At 57.4% G+C, this 22016-nt stretch overlaps 9 protein-coding genes across 9 annotated transcripts; 4 read left to right on the forward strand and 5 right to left on the reverse strand.

The window, feature by feature from the left end:
- Positions 1 to 190: 190 nt before the first annotated feature.
- On the reverse strand, positions 191 to 1893 carry BDY17DRAFT_327386 (uncharacterized protein; the record flags this gene model as incomplete). The annotated part of the gene is made up of 2 exons (XM_033737667.1): positions 191 to 478; positions 541 to 1893. 2 exons carry the CDS (start codon positions 1891 to 1893, stop codon positions 191 to 193), a joined length of 1641 nt encoding a protein of 546 aa, XP_033585983.1.
- Positions 1894 to 2064: 171 nt separating this feature from the next.
- BDY17DRAFT_303826 (putative MFS sugar transporter) lies at positions 2065 to 4478 on the reverse strand. Its single transcript, XM_033734642.1, has 7 exons — positions 3940 to 4478; positions 3802 to 3882; positions 3663 to 3746; positions 3548 to 3605; positions 3264 to 3478; positions 2543 to 3210; positions 2065 to 2484 (listed from the first exon to the last, which is right to left on the reverse strand). The coding sequence occupies exons 1-7, from the start codon at positions 4166 to 4168 to the stop codon at positions 2218 to 2220; spliced, it is 1602 nt and encodes a 533-aa protein (XP_033585984.1). The 5' UTR covers positions 4169 to 4478; the 3' UTR covers positions 2065 to 2217.
- A 126-nt stretch (positions 4479 to 4604) lies between these two features.
- Positions 4605 to 6691, forward strand: BDY17DRAFT_271604 (beta-galactosidase). The gene is made up of 2 exons (XM_033731953.1): positions 4605 to 5222; positions 5278 to 6691. The coding sequence occupies exons 1-2, from the start codon at positions 4901 to 4903 to the stop codon at positions 6654 to 6656; spliced, it is 1701 nt and encodes a 566-aa protein (XP_033585985.1). The 5' UTR covers positions 4605 to 4900; the 3' UTR covers positions 6657 to 6691.
- Positions 6692 to 8485, reverse strand: BDY17DRAFT_348972 (uncharacterized protein). The gene is made up of 2 exons (XM_033738153.1): positions 7304 to 8485; positions 6692 to 7233 (listed from the first exon to the last, which is right to left on the reverse strand). The coding sequence occupies exons 1-2, from the start codon at positions 8268 to 8270 to the stop codon at positions 6743 to 6745; spliced, it is 1458 nt and encodes a 485-aa protein (XP_033585986.1). The 5' UTR covers positions 8271 to 8485; the 3' UTR covers positions 6692 to 6742.
- Positions 8486 to 8636: 151 nt separating this feature from the next.
- BDY17DRAFT_256961 (uncharacterized protein) lies at positions 8637 to 11984 on the reverse strand (the record flags this gene model as incomplete). The annotated part of the gene is made up of 2 exons (XM_033731646.1): positions 8637 to 8883; positions 8950 to 11984. The coding sequence occupies 2 exons, from the start codon at positions 11982 to 11984 to the stop codon at positions 8637 to 8639; spliced, it is 3282 nt and encodes a 1093-aa protein (XP_033585987.1).
- Positions 11985 to 12544: 560 nt separating this feature from the next.
- BDY17DRAFT_257219 (uncharacterized protein) lies at positions 12545 to 13630 on the reverse strand (the record flags this gene model as incomplete). The annotated part of the gene is made up of 5 exons (XM_033731667.1): positions 12545 to 12707; positions 12774 to 12837; positions 12892 to 13416; positions 13476 to 13527; positions 13583 to 13630. 5 exons carry the CDS (start codon positions 13628 to 13630, stop codon positions 12545 to 12547), a joined length of 852 nt encoding a protein of 283 aa, XP_033585988.1.
- A 227-nt stretch (positions 13631 to 13857) lies between these two features.
- Positions 13858 to 16743, forward strand: BDY17DRAFT_257137 (uncharacterized protein; the record flags this gene model as incomplete). Its single annotated transcript, XM_033731658.1, has 2 exons — positions 13858 to 16398; positions 16525 to 16743. The coding sequence occupies 2 exons, from the start codon at positions 13858 to 13860 to the stop codon at positions 16741 to 16743; spliced, it is 2760 nt and encodes a 919-aa protein (XP_033585989.1).
- Positions 16744 to 16883: 140 nt separating this feature from the next.
- BDY17DRAFT_38300 (uncharacterized protein) lies at positions 16884 to 17412 on the forward strand. The gene has a single exon (XM_033738326.1). It carries the CDS (start codon positions 16976 to 16978, stop codon positions 17366 to 17368), a length of 393 nt encoding a protein of 130 aa, XP_033585990.1. The 5' UTR covers positions 16884 to 16975; the 3' UTR covers positions 17369 to 17412.
- A 1666-nt stretch (positions 17413 to 19078) lies between these two features.
- BDY17DRAFT_303844 (carnitine O-acetyltransferase) lies at positions 19079 to 21531 on the forward strand. Its single transcript, XM_033734643.1, has 3 exons — positions 19079 to 19382; positions 19444 to 21082; positions 21152 to 21531. Exons 1-3 carry the CDS (start codon positions 19226 to 19228, stop codon positions 21300 to 21302), a joined length of 1947 nt encoding a protein of 648 aa, XP_033585991.1. The 5' UTR covers positions 19079 to 19225; the 3' UTR covers positions 21303 to 21531.
- Positions 21532 to 22016: the final 485 nt, after the last annotated feature.

A 22016-nucleotide genomic window follows, 5' to 3' on the forward strand; every position in this document is an offset into this window, starting at 1 on the left:
AACATCGACATCATTCAGCTCATCCATTCATGCGACTTTTTGGTCACGCCACGTCACGGCCGCCAGCAGCCAGAGGGAATCCAAACTCCGCTCCATCATACACCGCCCTCCCTGACCCTATGCCCAAAGCAACCAATCCCAAATGCCGTCATCATGAAATTTACAAAGACCTCCCCAAAGGAAGCCAACCTCACCGCCTCAAAAAGTCCAACGCACTCGTAAGCACCGCCTCCCGCCCCTTCGCCACCTCCTGAAATCGCGGCGGCAAAGGCGGCGCCTCCGCATTACTACTCATCATCGACGCAGCGGGGGAGACACTGCACGAGTCGCCGCCGCCGCCGCCTTCTTTCGGCGCCACGCGGTCCCCGATGGAATTGGAGTGCTCGTAGAGGAAGCGGAACATCCACTGGTCGATGCGGTAGGTGCTCATGTTGGCGGGCTGGCGGCAGACGTCTTGGAAGGTGTGGAGGCGGCGCATCTGTTTGGGGGATGTTAGGAGGTGGGCTTTCTTGGGGAGTATTAGTGGGAGATGGAACTTACGGAGACGCCTAGACTTGGCCAGAACTTCTCGAGCTCCACGAGCGCGGCGAAGTTGCCCATTAGACTTTCCCTTGCTCCCACGAGTTCGTTGTCGTCCCCGAAGAGAAGCATGTGGAGGAGCACCGAGGACGAGACGACGGCCATGTGGCCCATGACTGGATAGCTCGCCTCGCAGCCCGGCGTGTTGCGAGACGTCTGGAGTAATTCGCTGTACTTCATCGCGTGGCCGCGACAGCGCTGGGTAAAGGTGGACTTGTTGACCGTAGGGGGTTGGTAGGAGTCGAGAGAGTGGTAGAAGAGGAGGGTGAAGTAGTGATGGAAGCCGAGATGCAGCGCCATAAAGGCACCCCCTAGGCCACGAGAGATGTGGTCTTTGATGTTGTCGTCGCTCAGCACGACGCCTTTCGGCAGCGCGCTCGCCCACGCGTCCAGGCGCTTCGCCAGGTCTTCCACTTTCGAGTCGACGTCCGAATGGCTTAATCGCTGCGTCGCCAATTCCTGATGCAAGTCCTGAATGAAGCCGAAGATCTTCACGAGATTAATCATATGCGCCCACAGTCCGGAGCCGGGCACTTCCAAAGTCTGCTGAAAGGGCCTTGCAGCTTGGAAGATATCCTCAGGCCCGGGATACGGGATATTAGAAGGCTGGTGCTCTAGCTGCCGCCTGATCATCAGCCCCGCAGAACCCCAGTAATCAAACATAATCAGCGTCCACCAGACGCGCGCCTTCGTCTCCGCAGTAACCGCATCGTCACCCTCATGCACATCATGCAGCCGCAGAATTTGCGCCATACGCGCGCCAATGGCAAAAAACATGGCGTCTGCGCGCGGCTGCCGCTCCGCCGCATAGATGGTAGCTAGCAGAATGGCAGTCTGGATGTGCGCAATGGCCGGCGAGCCGATGTCCGCGAGGAGCAGGTTTTTGGACGCCAGCGCCATTTCCTGCCCGAGGGTGCGAATGGCGTCGTCGGTGGACAGGTAGGAGGCTAGCGCGCAGACGCTTAGGATGAGCGAGGTGCGGATGCGGTTTGCCTGGAGTTCGGCCATGAAGGTCGGGCGGTGGAAGAGGCTGTGCGGGCGATCATGGATGAGGGCGAAGTAGTTGTCGACCAGCGCCAGTTTTTGCGTGTTGGTGAGGCGGGCCAGGAGGTCCTCGGGCCGGCTGCTGTCGGGCGATTGGACCTCGGGGGCGATGGAGACGTTGAGGTGCCGCGGGCGGTCGTGGGGGAGCGGACAAAAGGAGCAGTGTTGGAAGCGGCGGTGGCAGTTGTTGCAGGGCACGCCGTCGACGGCGGGGCGGGCGCATCTGCGCTTCGATTGGCGGCATTGTTTGCACGCCGTGGCATTGCGCATCCTGGAGGCATGTGTGTTTTTGCAGGTTGGAGGTTGGAGGAAGGCGGAGACTCGAGGGTTGGAGGTGTGATGAGGCTAGACCCCTCGGCCAGGCCGTGTGGGGGAAGCTACGCGCCACAAAGTACTGTACTGTAGTTGAAGGCAAACGGCACAGCACGCACGGGGTTGGTGGAGGGGCCGAATAAGGGCATTGCTCATATGTACAAGTGGGGTATCCGGCACATCCGAGAAATGCAGTCATAATATGTACAACCAACCAGATCCCCGCAAAACACCAGCCGCGCTCAACCCAATGCCATAAATTCATTTCAACATGCCCCTCGCTCACAATACCGTTCGTCCGTCATATCGCAAACTTTGCACCCCCAGATCCCTCTTCTCGCCAACAGTATGGTTAGCCTCTGCCTCGACAGCAGCAACCGCCTCTTCACCATCCAACAGCACCGCCACCTCCTCGAGCGTCCGACCCTTCGTCTCGACGAAAAAGAACCAGATGCACAGCACTTCGATGACGAGAATGACAATGTAAACAAAGTAGAACTTCCAGTGGATACTCTGCAGGCCGATCGGGTTGATGTATTGATTGAGGACCTGCAGGGAAGAGAGGTGTTAGCATCGTGATCGCTCAATGGGCGAAGGCATCACGTACCGACGCAGCCGAGACAATCATCAAACTGAGCGCAAGACCTTTGGCTCGGATATTGTAAGGGAGAATCTCAATGGTGTAGGAAATGGTCAGGCCAGGCCACGCGAAGCCGGCAATGCCATAGAAGAGGAAGATCATGGCCAGCACCACCTTGCCCGCGGCCACGTTGCCCGTCTCGGCGTAGATGGCGGAGCAGGCGGTCCAGATCGTAAAAGTAGTCAGCATGCCCACACTGGCGATCATGAAGAGCGTGCGGCGGCCGAAGCGATCGACGAGCAGGCTTGAGAAGATGATGGCCATGAGGAAGCTCCAGAGTTGCAGTCCGCCGTTGTACAGCGCCTGGTCGTAGGAACTCGTAATGCCCACCGACTGCAGAATGTCGTGCAGGTAGTAGCTCACCAGCCCGTTACCCGAGCATTGTGAAAAGAAAGCGACGAGCACAATGAGCAGCAGTCGTCGTCGGTTGCCCTTGGTCTGGACAAAGACCTGCCAGCCTTGGTTGGTGTATTGCTTCTCCGCGATAAGCGTGCCCTCAATCTCCGCGAACTCGGCTTGCACGAAGGTGTTCTGGCGATCGCCGTTTGCGTGGTATTTGACAAGGATGTCCATGGCCTCCGCGTGCCTTTCCGTAGCGATGAGCCATCTCGGGCTTTCGGGGAGGAACCAGATGCCTGTCATGTTGTCAGTAGCTGTATGACACTGACTTGTCCTCGGCCCGATTTACCAATCAGTTGAATGCCAGGCATCAACCCCTGAAGACCAACGGGAATCTTCCACGCCATGTTGCCCGAGTAGCCCATGGTGCCAAAGACCGTCCAGGCGGCGACGATAGACCCGAGGTACCAGAGGGTGTTGTACATGGTCGTGACCTTGCCACGATGCAACGGATGGGCAAGCTCAAGGACAAGCAGCGGAGCGGAGCCTTGGCAGATGTTGGAGCTGGTGTATGTACCCGATCAGCGTGTGCCTTGGAAGCCAAGGTCTTAGCATTGCGGTCCTCTCGCTTACCCCAGACCGACCATGAAGCGTCCGCCAATGTACATGCCTCGAGTGACTCCGGGTACGACTGGTGGTCGTATGTTAGCCTAGCTTCTACTCTTGTTGCGCGACGTCTGACTCGGACCCTGTAATACCATGCCAGCGAAAATGATGATGGTGCCAGACGCGACGGCTTTCTTGCGCCCCAGCAAGTCGGCGAGATAGGCCGCTTCATGTGTTGTCAGCATCGGGTGTCGTCCGAAAAAGAGGATCGTGTGACAAACAAAAGAAGACTGCACACAGTGATCCAATCTGCAGAATGGCGCTGAACAGGCCGAGCGTAGATCCACTAGGATTGTGAAAGTCTGTTGCTCACGTCAGTGATCTAGTTCGTGTTATCCGGGAAAGGCGCTGAAACTGACAGTCTTGCCACGGATCAAGGGTCTGCAACCCGTTCAACAGACTTCCATCGTATCCATTGGTCGTGGAGCCGAGGAAGAGGATGGGAATCATGATGTATAGCTTCAGCAGACCGGCATCCTTGTACCAGGTGACGGACGGGATCTCCAACGCGCCGGCGGACGCGGGTACTTCGACGACCTCGCTAGTCATGGCCGCACACTTCTCGTCCTTGCCGGCAGCATATGCCATGACGGCCGCGCGGTGGACGGATGTCCAGGACGAGCGTGGGTAGCACGGTGGTGCGAAAGAAAAGCATAGCAGAGGGAGAGGTCGCCATCGCCCTCTTAAATGAAGGTACCTGCACGAATGCCAACGCTCTCAGAGCTCTAGACTCTCGAGCAGCCTTTTGCACGGAGCTGTCTCCGGCGGAGCAGCTTCCATGGGCCAGCACGTGGGAAACCAGGCTGAAAGGCGGATGGGCGAATCAGACGCGTCGGCAGCCGGAGTGTCTTCCTCGCTGCCATGGACAGGCCACACCCGGTCACGGAGAAGGCGATGGCGGCTGAAAGGGAGATGCGAAGACCGTCGATTCCCGTGGGGCGCGGCGCGCGGCTGGGCACGCCAGGTGTTCCGGCATTGCGGCCAATGGCAGCTCCCCAACTCCACCGACTCTCCTGCTCCTTCCCTCCCTCTTCTGCACCTCGTCCCGCACGCCTACTCAACGAGACTCGAACGTCGCGTGCCCCACGGCATGTTCCCCAATGCATATGCCGAGGCGTAGAACAAGACCGAGAGGGTTAATACGCACAAAGACTGCCCAACCAGGTCGCTCACGGCCGGTGTCGGCTCGGCCACACCACAGTCGTCTGGATAGAACATCGCATCACGCTGAGTTCCTCTTTCTCCCTCTCCATCTCATCTCAGTCTCTCTCTTCTCCCTCTATCTTCCTCTATTCGGCCTTGCTTGGCATTACAGCCAGAATGATAACCAGGACCACCAACCCTGACATCCCACACCTCCGCCGTACCGGCGACACCACCCAACTCATCGTCGATGGCCAGCCTTTCCTTATCCTCGGCGGCGAGCTGCAGAACTCTTCTTTCTCTTCTTCACATTTCATGGAAGATGTCTACCCTAAGCTAGCAGCCGCCAATCTTAATACTGTCCTCGGCTCTGTAAGTTGGGAGCAGACTGAACCCGAGGAAGGGCGGTTTGACTTCGCAGAGCTCGACCGGAATATCCTTGCTGCTCGCAACAACGGCTTGAAGCTGGTGTTGTTGTGGTTTGGAAGTTTCAAGAATGGTGCACTCCACGCCCGCGCCGATATTTGTGTCCTTAGACTAATCACATCACGCAGGAAAATCAACATACGTCCCATCATGGGTCAAGATCAACCCACGCCGCTTCCCACGTGTGCAAACGCACCGCAAAGACGGCACCCTTGAGACCATCGAAGTCCTATCAATCTTCGACACGGCAGCGCAAAAAGCCGACGCAAAGGCCTTCGCAACACTAATGAAGCACCTCCGCGAAGTAGACGAAGCACATTCAACCGTCATCATGGTGCAAGTGGAGAACGAAATCGGGATCCTAGGCGATTCACGAGACCGCAGCCATGCAGCAGAAGTACGCTACAAATCGCCCATCCCCGAAGAGCTGCTCCGCATCTTGCTCAGCGACAAATCGAACTTCACTGGCCCCTTCCGCCGGAACTTCGGCCAGCTGGACGCAGACGCTGTCCCCGCCGATGCGAGCTGGTACGATCTCCCCGCTGATCGGCAGCGTATCGATGAGCTGTTCATGGCGTACCACTACAGCCTGTACGTCGAGCAGGTAGCGTCGGCCGGCAAGCGCGCCTACCCGCTCCCACTCTACACGAACGTCTGGCAGAACTATGGAGGGGAGGACAACGACCCGAGCGTGCCGACCGTCGTCGGCGGGGGCGGAACCCCAGGCGACTACCCCTCAGGTGGCGGCGTGGAAGAAGTGCTCGACATCTGGCAACTCTTCACGCCTTCACTCGACTTCATCGCGCCGGACATCTACCTCAACGACTATTCCAAGACCTGCGCAAAATACACCCACCGCGGCCAGCCGCTGTTCATCCCGGAGCAGAGACGGGACGAGTACGGTGCGCGCCGCATCTGGCATGCCTTTGGTTCACACAACTGCATCGGCACCGCGCCGTTCGGAATCGACTCTCTCGACCTCGACGAGAATCCATTCAAAGCACACTACGGCCTCCTAGCAGATGCAGCGCCACATATCCTGCACGCACAAGCAACGCCCTCATCAAGCGCAGGCTTCTTCTTCGACGACCTCCCTCCAACCGGACCCGCCACCTCTCCCCCATTCACTCTAACCTTCGGCCCCTGGTCTCTAAAAATCGAACGCTCCTTCGTCTTCGGCCATCCCTCTCCCGGCTCCGGAATGATAATCCAGCAAACACAAAACACCTTCCTCCTCCTAGGCTGGGGTTTCCAAGTGACTTTCACCTCCACCAATCCCGCAGCATACTTCACCGGCATCCTGCGCTTCGAAGAAAAGCAAGTAGTCGATCGGGCGACAGGGGCGATGCGCACTGTGCGGCTGCTGAACGGGGATGAGACGCAGAGTGGGCGGTTCGCGATTATGCCGAGTGCGAAGCCGGATTATGGCGGGTTCCCGATTTGCGTGACGGTGCCGGCGCGGACGGGCATGGCGGTTTGTGAGCCTTATGCGCTTGTGAGGAAGTAGGAGATAATTGACTCGTAGATCATTAACATTAAAATAAATCGTCCTGTCCAATCCACTGCCAAACAATCCGTTTAAAGGATACGGGGCTAACTCCTCCAAACCCTCGCCTCAACCATCTCCCTCGCCGTCCCAGCTTCCAACCCCCTTCCGGAATCATCCGTCGTCCTCCAAAACCCAGGCGCAACAACGACAACACCCACCTCCCTCACTCCCCCCTCCGCCGCCGCCGCCGCCGCACCAGCAGGACTCCATCGAAACTCAAACGCCGCCGCCTGGCTCATGAGTAGAATGCCTAGATTCGCGGCAGTGGCGATCAGAGTGCGTTCATGCTGGTGGAGACTGCTCTCTTCGTCATCGTCGTTGGAACTATCTGTGCTGCTGGCGCTGTCTCCGCTGCTGCTCACTTTTGTTTGCTTCTGATGCTGTTCTTGTTGCCAGGGAGCGAAGGCTGAGGCGAGCAGGGAGGAGATATCGGCTGTTTTGGCGTCGCGGTCGTCTTCGTAGGCACTTGTTGATTCTGGCGAGGGGTACAGGTATGCCGTTAGGAGGCGCCATTGGGAGTATGCTTGTTGGGATGCTAAAACTCGGAAAACAGTTAGTGTGGACGTTCAAGGACAGGGTGCGTAGGAAAGAGAACTGAAACGCACCAGCAGCCTCAGCAGGCGAAGAAGCAGGCGACTCCTGCAGCCGCTGAGGAAACTCAGCCAAGTGAGGCGGAAGTAGCGACGTCTCTGCGAAGGCGAGCGGCGAGAGTCGCGTGATGAGCAGATCGGCAATGGAGTGCTTGATGACCGGAAGCACCATGGCGGACTCTTGCATCAGATCCTCGATTCGTCCTGGTAATTTCCCGCTGTCGATCTCAGACAGCGGTTGGCGACTTTGTTGCGCGTCTTGAGCTCCGCTGCTGCTATCGGATGTTGGGCTGTGGGAGTAGAAGGTGTCGACGTGCTGTTCTATTTGATCATAGAAGGTCTTGACAGCAGTGGCAATGGTGTGATCCGAAGCCGACGGAGGGAGATACGCCAGCCAACTAGGCGAAGCCGGCGGAGCAGCAATACCAGTCGCAGCTGTGCCTCCAGTAGCGGCAGACTTCTCTCCAAGAGCAACAGGCACAGGAGCCAGCGGCGTCTTCCTGTCGGGAGCGTGATAGGCGTCATAATTGTTAGCAGCCGCAACGCTCGCTTCGTGCTTCCGCTGCTTCCGGCGGAAAAGGAAGAAGGCGAGCAGGAAAGCGATTAGTGCTCCGGCGATGAGACAGCCTACAGCCGCACCAGCCACGGCGCCAGATGTGAAGCCATGGTGGCTGCTTTGCAGGGTTGAAGAAGCGGTGTTGGACGCCCCAGAAGCACTGGTCGTTAAGGAAGTGGAGGACGATGAAGAAGAAGACGAAGTAAGAGCAGGGGTAGATGAAGAAGACCTCCCATTCCCAATATTGCGACTGGTAGTCGAAGGCGAAACAAGGATGCGGATGGTGGTGGTGGTGCGGCCGCCGCCGGGAGCTCTAGTAGCCACAGCCCAGATAGCTTCGGTGAAGGTCGTCACCGTCCGCGTGCCATCGGTGAGCAGCGAGCGAGTGAAGGTCCTCAGCTGCGTGGTACCGGGCTGGAGAGACATGGCCGCTGCTGCAGTCCGCCACGGCCTGTGTGCATGTAGTGGTGGTGGGGGAGAGAGGTACGAAGAGATGGAGAGGTAGAGCAGGGCGGCGGGCGCCCGCCGCGCACACGAGGCGCCATTATCTGAAACCAAAAGGCCCCGCGGTGCCAAGGGGAAGAGGCGTGGTGTCAGGTGTCACACGAACCAGGGCAGCGCCCGAGTGTGACTTGACTTAGAATCCCGCTACCAAGCATTCGTCGAGGCCGGGGGAGCTGTGCTGGCAAGGTCTGGCTCGTCCCAGGCTCAGCCGTGTGGTCCGTGCGCGGAGTGGAGCTGGAGCCTGGCCGTGCAGAAGACTTCAACAATCTACTCAATCACCTCAGGGCACTACGGAATATCAAACAACCCCTTCAAATGCTTCGCAATCAGCGCCCACTCATCCTTCTCCACCTCATCGCGGTAAAATTCCTTCAGGCAGTCAATGCTCGCGCGCGAAATCTGCGAATACAACATGTCCTTCTCCTCCAACTGCCGCCCGTACATGGGCTGATTGGGGCCCTCGATCTTGACCGCCACGGAAGGCTGGCCGCGCTTGCAGATGGGGATTTGCTTGTGGTCGCGTTCGATGCCGGTTCTGTAGTTCCATGCAAAGTCAGTATGCGTTGGGCCATGGAAGATATGATGAATGGTGGGGACGTACACTCTTCCCAAACTGACAATGTCCTTCACATTCGTCACAGGATTCATCTTCACGGCGGCAATGGGCGTACCGAGTCGCAGATTCCCATCGACAACATCCACCCCGACGACAATCGGATCCTTCTTGTTAAACACAGCCACAGGCCGCAGCACACAAGGGAACACGGCCAACATCTTGCTCTCCTCCTTCTTCGCCTCGTTCAGCGCCTTCATGTGCTTGGTGAAGTCGTCGAAGAGGTGGTAGATGATGTCGGCCGTGAAAATCTTCACGCCGAGCTGGTCCGCCAGCTCGTGTGCGTCTTTGTCCACGCGCACGTCGAAGCACAGCATCACCGCGTACTCCTTTGCCTTCTCCAGCATCGTCGACGCCGTGATGACGTCGCGTCTGTGCACGGGGCCGATGGAAATATTCGACACGGGAATCTTCGATGTTCGCAGGAATTCCAGTAGAGCCTCGAGCGAACCAAGCGTGGACGCTTGCACGGTGACACCGCGCTTCGTCGGGGAAATCTTGGACATGAGGTTCTCCAAATCGCCCATGACATCCTCCTCCAACTCCTCAATCTCGTCTTCGTCGTCCTTGTTCTTGGCAACGAGTAGACGCGAGCCGGCAATGGCGTTGTCGAGCCCGTTGGCTGCAATCTTCACTCCCAGCGCCGCCTTGACAGTCTTGTTGTGCACGTATTGTGACTTGACGCGCAGCTCCTTCATCTCCGCCGGAGTCAAAAGCGCGCGGATGTCGGTGGTGATTGCACCTTCTGTACCGCAAAGCACAATGCGGTCGCCTTCGTTCAAGATACCGTTGGACAGGACCACATCGATCGTGGTACCCAGCCCTTCAATCACCTTGACTTCCAGCACCGTACACTCCACTTCCGACAAGTACATAAGTTGCCTCGTCATGCGCTCCTGCGTGAGCGTGACGAGCAGCTTGAGCATGTCCGGAATGCCCTCGCCCGTGTGCGCGGATGTCGGGACCAGCGAGACATACTTGGCCATACTCTTGTTCTCGTAGTACAGCTCGGCGTTGAAGCCCTGCTCGCTGAAAGCCAGCTTGGTCTTCTCCAGACGGTCACGGAATTCGTTCTGCACGCCCTTGCTCTGCAGGCTCAAACTGTCGCGGAAGCCGTTGTTGGCGATCGGCTTCCAGCCGTATAGACGATCGATCTTGTTGAGCGCAACGATGAACGGCGTCTTCCTGTCGCGGAGCAATCGCATCGACTCGAGTGTCTGAGGCTCCAGACCGTGCATAATGTCCACGACCAGAATAGCAATGTTACAGAGAGAGCTTCCTCTGGATCGTAAGTTGGTGAACGACTCGTGACCGGGCGTATCAATAACCAGTAGACCCGGGACTTTGAATTCAAACGCGCCATCCTGGTTGACGACCATCGTCTTCTTCTGCAGTGCTTCGACAGGGAAGTACGTCGCACCGATTTGCTGCGTAATACCTCCCGCCTCGCCTTCCTGCACATTCGTCTGCCGGATCTTGTCGAGAAGCTTCGTCTTGCCGGTGTCGACGTGGCCGAGAATACAGCAGATCGGGGAGCGCAGGTCGTCTTTGGAGGCTGCATCTCGCGCTGCTTCCATCTCCGCCCGCCGTCTATCAGTTACTTGTTGTCGTTTGAGTGCGGCTTGCTTGGCTGTGACGGTTTGCCTCTCGTCCTCCGAAGATGAGTCGTCCGAGTCGGAGTCGCTGTCATCACGGGCCTTGCCGTTGGATTGCTTAGCGGTCGCTTTGGAATCGCTTGCCGGCTTGCCATTGACCTGCTTCTTCGCACCCTCTTCATCGGATGGCGCATCCCAGCTGTCTTTGACGTCGCCGTCCTCCTTTTCGGCGAGCGCTTCCCAATCCTCAGGCTCGCTCTCGGCCTCCTCTGCCTTCTTGGCTTCGGCATCAGCCTTCGCCTTCTCGGCCTCCTCAGCAGCAAGTCTCTCCTGCTCCTCTCGCAACTTCAACTCCTCCATCTTCTGCCGTGCCTCTTCTTCCTCTTTCGCCTGCTGTGCTTTCCGCTCTTCCGCCTCCTTGCGAGGATTTCTCTTCTTTCGATCATCCTTGCTGGCTTTCTTTGCGGCAGAATCGTCTTGACTATCAATCCCCGAGACTTTGGCACCGGAGTCCAGCATCTGCTGCAAGCGGAGTTTCTGCTGTGCCTCGTCTCTACGCTGCTTCTCGGTCTTGTACGTGCCCTCGCGCTTCTGCTGCTCGACCCGAGCCTTTTCCTTGGCCTTCTTCGCCGCCTTTGCTTCCGCCAGCTTCTGCTCTTCCTCCGCAATGCGGGCTTGCTCTTGCTCATCCCGTTTCTTCTCTTCCTCCAGCAGTCGTGCTTCCTCCTCTTGACGGAGGCGGAGTTCTTCTTGTTGCTTCTGCAGGGCCGCAAGAGCGGGGTTGAGCTTTTTCTTCTTGCCACCGGCCGAGGCATCGATAGCAGGAGCAGCCTCAGCCGCAACAGGTGCTTCTACAGCCTTCGGCTCGTCTTTCGGTGTCGGAGCAGTCTTCTTCTTGGCCGCAGCCTGCTCCCTCTTCCGCTGCTTCTCCCGCTCCTTCTTCTCCCGCTCTTTCTCCGCCTTGGTCTTGACACGTCCTGTCCCGTCTTCCTCGTCATCAGCGCCGTCTCCATCAGCCTCGGGCTCAGGCGCTTTCTTCGCTTGCTGCTGCTGCTTCCCGCCCTTCTTCCCCTTAACCGGCGCAGCAAAAGCATCTTCATCGTCCATCGTCGCCTCTTCAGGCGCTTTGGCGCTGAGATCCACCGCTTCCGGCACAGGAGTTCCAGCATCGTCACCGTTCTGCGTAGGATCCTCGCCTTCAAGGAAGTCATTATCGACATGCTTGCCCTTCTTCTTCCGCTTCTCCTTGTTCTTCTTCAACGCGGCCATCAAACCACCGCCACCGCCGGCAGCGTCATCTTCGCCATCGGCAGCCGCATCGGCAGCTTTTGCCTCCTGCTCTGCTTGCGCGATGGGGTCGGCCGTCTCGCCTAGGCCTTCGTCCCAGTCGTCGTTGCCCTTTTTGCCTTTCTTTCCCTTGGGCGCCATTTCGATGGATTCGACGGATGGTCAGGAGCGTAAATCACGAAGAGGGTGTCTGTAAAGGAATGGTGATGAGAATTGCCACTTCAGCTGGCCACACGGTGCGGACGTGGGATTGTATCGCCGCCGAGTTTGTCGGGAGGCGGGTTGGGGTTTAGGGTGGCGAATCGTGCTTTCATACTACCGCAGAAGCAAGCGGTAGGAATGGAGTTGCTGGGGCCACGGGTAGTTGGAGGGCGATGTGGCCGAGTGGTTTGGGATGGGTGGGTGTGGCGGATTGTTTCTTGGTGTTTGGTGGGGAGGTGGAGTGGGGAGGTGAAAATTAACGGTTAAAGTTTGGTGGGGGATTTTGTTTGTTCCGCTATGATGTCGCCGTCATTTTAACGTGGATTGATCGCTGTATGACTGTGATTCGTAGTGCATGGCATGGACAGCTTTGAGTCATGGGAAGAATACCATGAGTCTTTACATGTAGCATGTTTCTAAACGGCCGAGGCGCTATCACGTGCTGCAAAAAGCCGCCTTCAGGTCCACCTTGGCGGGATGCCTCTTCAACTAGCTTACCCTCATGAAGAGTCGTCGCCAGCTGGAACCTTCGCAGCCGGGCTACCGTGAGCAAAGAACAGAATCTTGATTGCGATGGCCAGCCCGGCGTGCAGCAGAACCACTCCCACGATGATGACCGACGACGTTGGCCGTTTCGCGTCGATGGCGGTGATGATGGGATATCTGGGGAGCAGGGTTAGTATTTGCTGCGAATGAGAGTAGCCTACGAGAGAGACAACTTGTACGTACAGATTTCGCATCAAGAATCCCGCCGATAGGACCAATCCTGCTGCGGTGAAGGCGTAATTAAGAACTGTAGTCGCTTGTCAGCCTGATGTACACTCACGCATCGTCGTAGAAAACTTACTGCTCAACGGACTCCAGCTCACCAGAGCAACAGGAATCCAGATCAAATTGCCATACCCATACAGCGCCCACAACTCCAACACATTCGCCCCCTCACTCCCAAACCACTTGAGCACCGCCCAAAGCGCAAGCGGAATGAACAAAGTGTACCCATAAATCAGCCCCGCCGCACCACTCAACAGCTTGAAATCATACGCGTAGTACCCCCGATCCGCCGTTTGCAAGTACTGGCTGATCGTGCCCGTCATGAATAAGATGACCACCACCGTTGTCGCGATCCAAAACGGCCCGTACAGGTCGGGATTGCCCTCCATGACGTCGAGGAAGAGGGCGCGGGGGTAGAGGGCGCTGCGGCATCGGTGCAGGATTTGGGAGGTGTCGACGTCGAAGAATTGCTGGTAGAAGCTTATGCTCCAGAGGAAGCGTTTGGAGGAGGACGAAGAGGAGCCCCCGTTTGCGCGGCCGCTTGGGGTGAGGAAGGTGGTGTCGGGTTGGACTTTGCGGCCGTTGGGATTGGAGTCGAAGTCTGCGGATTCGTGTGTCAGTCTGGACGTACGCTATGAGTGATCCTGTGTGATGACGGACTGGAGTTGTGGAATTCGAGGTCGTCGTTGAGGTCGGTATGCCCGAGATCCCCCTGTTGGTAAATCGTCAGCACCTCGCTGGCCTGGTTACAGGGAGCGCATGTATACCTCCGCATCAACATCCACTACGGCATCGTAGCCGCCTCGGTTCGCCATTGTGTATGAACTGGAGTGAGTGCAGTGATGGAAGACTACCTGCAGTTCAGGACACGCCAGGTTGCGACTTGGGCTTCGCGAGACGTGAGGCTTGCGGTCCGCGCTAGCCCGTTTGGGAAAGAGCTGCAAGCCCGAGTAATAAAATCTTTAAGACATCGCCTTGGAATACTCGCTCTCTTTCATGAAACGACCTTTCAAAATACGACGAGATCGTGAACTGCATAAATATGGCCGACGCACTGATTGTATATCTGCGCCAGACTCTGCCCTCAGAAGTCGCAACCTTGGCAGAACCCTACATCGCCAGACTTGAACGAGGCGAGTACGAAGCCATATTACAAGATGACGATGCCCGAGCGCTCGTGGGTCTCGACAACGACTCCAAGACCGAGGATATCAAACCTGAGGACTTCCCAACATGGAACGACTACATCTTCCACCGGCTTGGGGTCTTGTTGGCCGACCGAAGGAGGCCTGAGAAACAGAGCGTCTTCTTTTGCATGGGATATGCCGCTCTGCTTGCTTTCCTGCAGTCTAATGTCACGGGGCCTCCCCTGGCCTTTTCTCCCGCACAGTCACTCTTTACTCCGGCCGTTGCAGCAGACCAGCACAAGCTTCAAAATGTGCGAACGGGTCTCCTCGAGAGCTTAGGGATGGACGGTATTGCTGCTTACAAATTGACGCCAAATATCGAATTGCTTTGTCTGGCCGATGCAATCTTCACCTGTCCTCCAATCTTGAAGAATATTGCCGCGGCGAGATGGGCAAAGCTACGAGTTGCGTTCTTGCAGCAGCGACTCCTCTCTGAAGTCTCGCCGTTTCTGCAGGATGTCATCTACGAGGATTTACGGCTACTGCAAGATCCTATCTTCAACGATGAGATCAATGCCACGGTGGGCATTCAAGAAGAATTCGCATTGGAACGGGCTACTATTCACATCCATCATGGTCTGGATAAACTCGCGAGAGAAGACCTGGACAGGGTCAGGCGGCAGCGACAGTTCGAGTTCGCCCTGGTGGGCCGGCTGGGCAAGCGGACCAAGTTCCAGCAAACTGATATTAGTCAATTGGTGGTGTTGGCCAAGAGTAATGCAGAAGACACGAATGGTGCACCTCGATTGAACGGCTCGGAATCACAACCGGGCAAATCCCCCGCGCTCGATGTCACTGCGACAACAGCTCAAGCGCAGCCTGAGAACATCGACCTGAATGATGAAACACTCCTAGAATCAATCTCATTTACGAAAGCTCCGGCCGACGACTTTGCGAAAGTCGTTGCCGAGGACGCATTGCCCCCAAACCTAGCATCGCTGGATCCCTCTGCGCAGCCGCAACTACAACCCCTGGACTCGACCATCCTTCTCGCACTCGCTTCCTCCATCACGAACACCTCGCCTGCGCATGGGCTGACGCGGGAAGAGACCTTGCCGTACGCCACCCGGGTTCTAGAAGGCGGCAGTTCCAATTGGCAGATCTACACTCAAGCCCTGCTCGTCCGTAGCCGTCTGGAAGGCTACAGATCCCGGACTGTCGAGCGCGGACTCCTGCAGCTGCAAGCACTCGTCGACCAAGTCATTGCAGACACTACCGGTGCTACAACAAGCCCGACCAACGGTGACGACAGCACAGCCCAGTCAGCGACATTCCTACCCAGACCCCAACAGTCCGAAAGCGCTTCGGCCTCCGAGCGACTACGATACATCTTCCAACTCGCCTCACCATATCGCTGGGACCTGGAAGGCGAGCTCGCAGCCCGCTGGGTGCAACTAGGCGGTCTCCGCTCGGCACTCGACATCTACGAGCGCCTTGAGATGTGGGCGGAAGCGGCGTTATGCTGGGCCGCCACGGAGCGCGAAGATCGAGCCCGGAACATCGTTCGCAAACAGCTGTTCCACGCCACGGACAGCAAAGCAGAGCACACCGTTGACGAGTCGGAAACGTGGTCTGGTCCGGCACGACAGCCCCCTCCAACCGATGCGCCGCGACTGTACTGCATCCTTGGCGATCTGGACCATTCGCCGGAGATGTACGAAAAAGCATGGGAGGTGTCGAACCAGCGGTACGCGCGCGCTCAGCGCTCGCTCGGCCGATTCTACTTCGCGGCCAAGGATTTCGCAAAAGCTGCTCAGGCTTATCGGCTGAGTTTGAAAGCGAGTCAACTGAATCACCCCAGCTGGTTTGCACTTGGCTGCGCCTATCTCGAACTCGCGGACTTCAGTCAAGCCGCCGAGGCCTTTTCGAGATGCGTGCAGCTGGATGAGAACGATGCAGAGGCGTGGAGTAATCTCGCCGCCGCTCTTCTCCGCAAGGGAAAGGACATACAAGTCAACAAAGTCGCTCAAACTCCCACAGAAGCCAAACTAGACGACGAAGACGAAAGCGTGCACCACAGTGCTGAGCAGACCAACACCGTACAACAGCAACAAGAACAACACAAGCAAGACGCCCTCAAAGCGCTCAAGCGCGCCGCAACGCTCAAACACGACTCGCATCGCATCTGGGAAAACGCGCTCATCGTCGCCGCCTCGCTGTCCCCACCGGACTACGCCACCGTCCTCACGGCGCAAAAACGCCTGCTCGACCTCCGCGGCTCCACGGAAGGGGAGAAGTGCATCGACGTCGAGATCCTCGAACACCTCGTGCGATACGTCATCGCTCTGAGCGATACGTACGATCCCGCGCAGCCGGGCGTGCAGCGCATGACGGTGAAGTTCATGGACGAAAGCGTCGTCCCTGTCATCACTGGCTCCGCGGAGCTGTGGCGTCTAGTGAGCCAGCTCGCACTCTGGCGCAACCGGCCTGCCTCCGCACTCGACGCGGAGGAGAAGGCGTGGCGCGTCGTTTCGTCGCGGCCGGGCTGGGAGACGGGGGAGAGTGGCGCGCGGTGGGAAGAGGTGGTCGAGGCTACTGTGCGACTTTGCGATTCGTATGAAAGTTTGGGGCCGCGGGAGAGGACTGAGGGGATGGGGGCCGGGGAGGAGCTGGTGGCGAGGGATTGGAGGTTTAAGGCTAGGAGTGCGGTTAGGGGGATTTTGGGGCGGGGGAAGGGGAGTTTTGAGGGGAGTGAAGGGTGGGAGAGATTGAGGGGTGTTATGGAGGATTTGAAGGGGTGAGGCGTTGCTGCGAATGGGTAGACGGTGATGCAAATGTTGTAGTGCATCTCCTTTCTTTACCCGTGATGGATATGGCTGCAACACTACGTGTAGAAGAACCGTCTGAGCAGACGCGTTGATGCAATAAGCCGTCTGACCGCCCTGCTCATTCGTCCAATGGGCGGACAACGAATGCGTCGTGCGTGGAACTGGTGGTTTCACATATGCGCGTGTCTGATGTTCAACACTGGTTATGGATGTTACACCGCCGCTAGGCCTTGAGCAAGTGGTTGGGCGAGAAAAGGGGGACAACAAAGCATGCCTTCATAAGTACGCGCTCCCTGTCACACTCCTTTCTCTCCCCTTATTATCCTTTCTGTCGACTTTTCCGATCCACTCTGCTATTTCGAACTCCGACGCCAGACTCCAACGCCAAACTTCAACGCCAAACTCCAACGCCAAACTCCAACGCCAAACTCCAACGCCAAACTCCAACGCCAAACTCCAACGCCAAACTCCAACGCCAAACTCCAACGCCAGCCAAGACGAAATGGCTGAAAACACTCTCGACTCACGAGAGGCTTTTGTTGAAGCGGCGACGCTCGAGAAACTGATCATCCGTAAATACACCACTTCCAAATCATGACCAGACTAAGCTGATTGAACGCAGGAAACGCAATGTTGATCAACAACGAACTTGTACATGTAGGAACACAACATCGTTGGCACATCGCTATGTGCAACGAGCGGTCGATCGAAGATCCTCTTTTCTTTGCAGTCCTCTATCGCGGGAGCAGCCTGTGGCATATCGGCATGCTCGGCTGCACGACGGCTTACGATGCGTTGGAGCAGCTGTTTCACTGGTCTGCGACTGCTGTGAAGCCCTATATAGAGCGGGATGTGCGGGCAACGCAGGAAGAGCGGAGCCGACGGAACAGAGAAATGTTGAAATGAGAGAGGTAGTCGGATTGAAGGGTTGGCGGGCGGTTTGTGGAGTTGGAGAATTGTGATTTGCGTAATCGTTCCAACTGAGGTTGTGCTTCCTCATATGCGCGTGGCCGATGTTGACCACTTGGTACCGGGTGTCACACTGCAGCATGCGTTGGCGTCAGGGATTCGTCTGACCAGGGCATTTGACAAAGAATACCTTCGAATAAAAGGCGCATCGACGCGTACCGCATTTCTCGTCCTCCTCTCTCCTGGTTGCCACTAACGCTGTCGATTATCTCACGTCCTTCTGCTTCCTCCAACTCCAGTTGCCAAACTCTGCGCCAACCAACATGTGGCCCGAAGATTGGTGGCAGATACCAGAGGGCGAACCCCGACTCTTTGAGTTGAAGGAAAGAGTCATCCGTACGTACAAGGTGCTTCACATTCTTCAGAGAACCGGTGTAACTGACTTTAATATGGAAACGTGATTTCGCTGAACGGCGCACCTACAAGCAAGCTGGAAAATTATCGCGTCCGAGTGTATAGCGGGCCGCCGGGCGCGGAACCGCGATTCAAAGGGACGGTGTACGTCAAAGTCTGCTTTTGCTACATCGATAGACACCGCAGCAAGACGCCGTACGAGGCTTTGAAACGATTGTATGAATGGTCTAAGGCTGAGTTGCTGTGCCGCGAGGAGGGACAAGATTCGATCATGGAGGAAGAGCCGAGCGAAGAGAAGGAGGAGACTCGGGAAGAGTGGATCTTGCACGAAGGGTCGAGCGAGGAGGAAGAGGGGAGCAAGGATAGGTGGACCGTGGAGGAAGAGTCGAGCGAGGAAGAAGGGTCGAGCGGGGAGGAGGAGTCAAACACAAGGGCAAAGGAAGCGACAGCTAAATGGGCGGAGGACGACGCCTAGGTAAGATGTATCCTCACCGAGAATTTCACAGCGTGTTGTCGCTTTTGGCCGTCTGTAGCACTTCACAGGATGTCGCTCAATGATATGTCCTCACTCAGCAGCCCGCAGGTGACCGGCGGGTGAGTGTAACGTCCAAAGCCGGCGCAGCAACAATCCTCGCCCTCCCAGAACTCGCATCAACATCAAACACAAAAGCCCCAAGGTCCACGCCCCCGAATGATATGAAGCTAGCCCATGCTACGTCTCGCAGGTCAGATGGAGAGGAGGCTTCCCGTAGCCCGACCTGACCAGCGGGGCCGAGGAGAAAGGGAATCCGACTTGGCTGCTGCTGGTGGTGTACAAGCATATGCGAGAGTGATGAGTAGAGAGGTTTGATGATAGCCTTGCAGAGGTGATGTCGGCAATTTCCATCGTTCCCGGGCCAGGCCGAAGCCGCGGCTCGTTCGGCTGCGGCAGGAAGGAGCGATCCTCGGCTCGACTGCACACACCTTTAACCACCACCCAGCTAAACCCAGCTACGTCGTCGCGCATCCACCCCAAGCTCTCCTTACGCAATTGGCCTCGCTGCTCTCTGCTCGCACGCTCTAGTCGCCTTTTCTTTGCTTCTTCCCTCTCTCCCACGCTCTTTTCCTCCCTTCCCCTTCCATTGCGTGGGCGATGTCCAGCCTGCTCGCCCGCTGCACCTTTCGAGTATTGCCTACCCGCACCCAGCCCCTTGGCGCGTCATTGCTGCAATCGCACTGGTCCCGACACACCCCTCGCACCGCTGCAATCATGGCGCCGCAGAGGAGGAAGCAGAGCGGCCTGCCGGAGGGTGAGTGACGGGCCAGCACCTCCACGACACATGCGCGCAGAGCTGACCAACGCCGGAACAGGGTACAAGGAGGACCACAGTAAAGGCGCGATGCTCCGCTTCGAAGACTCCCTCCCCCAACTCCCCGTGCCGACGCTCGAAGAGACGGCCAAGCGCTACCTCAAATCCGTCCATCCCCTCCTCTCCCAAACCGAGTACCAACAGACGGAGAAGGCGGTGCAAGCCTTCCTCGCCCCCGGCAGCTTCGGCCACACCCTGCAGGACCGGCTGGTCAAGCGCAGCCAAGAGCCAGGTGTCAAGAATTGGCTGGCGGAATGGTGGGACAGCGCTGCTTATCTGTCCGTCCGCGATCCCGTCGTGCCCTTTGTCTCCTACTTCTACAGCCACCGTGATGATCGGAAGCGAAGAGAGCCCGCCAAGCGCGCCGCCGCCATCTCCTACGCCGCGCTGGAATTCAAAAAGTCCGTGGACGATGGCTCCCTCGAGCCGGAATACATGAAGAAACTCCCCATCGCCATGTCCTCCTACGAATACATGTTCAACTGCTGCCGGAGACCCGCCAAGGGCACCGACTACCCCGTCAAATACGATGCCGCCGAGAATCAGCACATCGTGGCAATCCGCAAGAACGGCTTCTTCCGCATCCCCACCCACCACAATGGCCAGCAGCTCAATGCCGCCGAGCTGGAGGCGCAGTTCGCCAAGGTCTACCAGAACGCCGAAAAGTCGCCCGGCGTCGGCATCCTCACCACCGAGAACCGCGACCGCTGGGCCGACATGTACGAGCGACTCGTCAAGAGCAACCCCGCCAACAAGGCGGTCCTCGAAGCCATCGAATCCTCCAGCTTCGTCGTGTGCCTCGACGACGCCGCGCCCATCACCCTCCACGAGCGCGCGCACCAATACTGGCACGGCGACGGCTCGAACCGATGGTTCGACAAGCCACTGCAATTCATCGTCAACGACAACGCCACCTCGGGCTTCTGCGGCGAGCACAGCATGATGGACGGCACGCCCACGCACCGCCTCAACGACACCATCATGACGTGGCTCTTCAACGACAAGCTGCCCGACATCGACAACCCCAACGTCCGCTCCGACATCCCCGACCCGCACCCGCTGAAATTCCTCCTCAACGGCGAAAACATGGCCGACCTCGCCCTCGCCACCACGCACCACGTCGGCCTCATGTCGCAGCAGGAGCTGCGCGTCGAAGCCTACCAAGGCTACGGCAAGGGCCTGATGAAGAAGCTCAAGTGCTCCCCAGACGCCTACGTGCAGATGATGGTACAGCTAGCGTACAAAAAGTTCTACGGCAAGAACCGGCCCACCTACGAATCCGCCGCAGTGCGCCGCTTCCAGCTCGGCCGCACGGAAGCCGCGCGCGTCGTGTCGGACGAGAGCGTCGCCTTCTGCGACGCCATGACGCACCCCCTCTCCTCCAACGAGGAGTGCCGCGAGCTGTTCATGAAAGCGCTGAAGGCGCAGGGCGAGTACATTGCCGCTGCGAGCGACGGCAAGGGCGTCGACAGGCACTTGTTCGGGCTGAAGAAGCTCATCCGCGACGGCGAGCAGACGCCCGACATCTTCTCCGACCCGGCGTATACGTACAGCCAGACGTGGTACATTTCCACTTCGCAGCTCAGCTCCGAGACGTACAATGGGTATGGGTGGAGTCAGGTGATTGATGAAGGCTGGGGGTGAGTTTCACTAACTCCTTACATCCATCCTCCTTGAAGAAACACACACTGATGTTCATGACGCAACAGCATGGCCTACATGATCAACGAAAACAGCATCCAGTTCAACATCGTCAGCAAGAACCTCGGCTGCGAGCGCATGGCCTTCTTCGTCAACGAGGCCGCGGGCGACATCCGCGCCATGCTCGAGGCGTCGGCCGAGAGCAAGGCCAAGTTGTGATCGATCTCCCCCCCTGCCTGGGCGCTTCGCAATTTTTATAGAATTTATTCCGTGTATGCTGTATTACTGCCATGTTAAGTCTCGAAAAAGGAAGGGAGGGAAGGACGAAACGAAGGGCGTGTCCGATATCGAACATGGGTGGGTGAAAGGAAGGAGAGGAGCAAGCGTAGGAAACATAGACTCCAACAAGACAAGAGAACGAGAACGAAGAGTCTTAAGACGCATGCGAGGTGGGAATGAAAGTGGTATCTCGCTCTGCCTGTCTGTCCTATCCCTCTTTCCATTCGTTCAGCACACCCGCCGCGGTGTGATATTCAACACGTCCCCGTTTTCAGCCCGTTTCCCAAGATATCATCGCTCTATCCAAACATCCGCAACCGAAGCCGAAAATCAAACAGGCAAGCCTGTCGTGAAAGACAGCAAGCTGGCTGCGAGCAAGCAAACAAAACCGAAACATGTGGTATAAGTCCTTTTCGCCCGTTACCCCGTTCCCTTTCGCCGGCTGTGAAAACAGCTCACACATCAGTCTTGACGACGAAAACAGAAGCAGAAGCGGAAAAGGGACAACGCGGTCCGTCATCAACATGCCATTCCAGTTCCCCATCGTGCGCCAGTCTGCTCGACTCGGACACATCGGAGAACAGAGAGAGATAGAAGAAGGAGAAGAAAAGACAACGCACGCTATGCAAAAGACAACAGATCCCCACTCCTTTA

The sequence above is a fragment of the Neohortaea acidophila genome (genome assembly GCF_010093505.1).
Source record: "Neohortaea acidophila strain CBS 113389 unplaced genomic scaffold BDY17scaffold_11, whole genome shotgun sequence".
Classification (NCBI taxonomy): domain Eukaryota; kingdom Fungi; phylum Ascomycota; class Dothideomycetes; order Mycosphaerellales; family Teratosphaeriaceae; genus Neohortaea; species Neohortaea acidophila.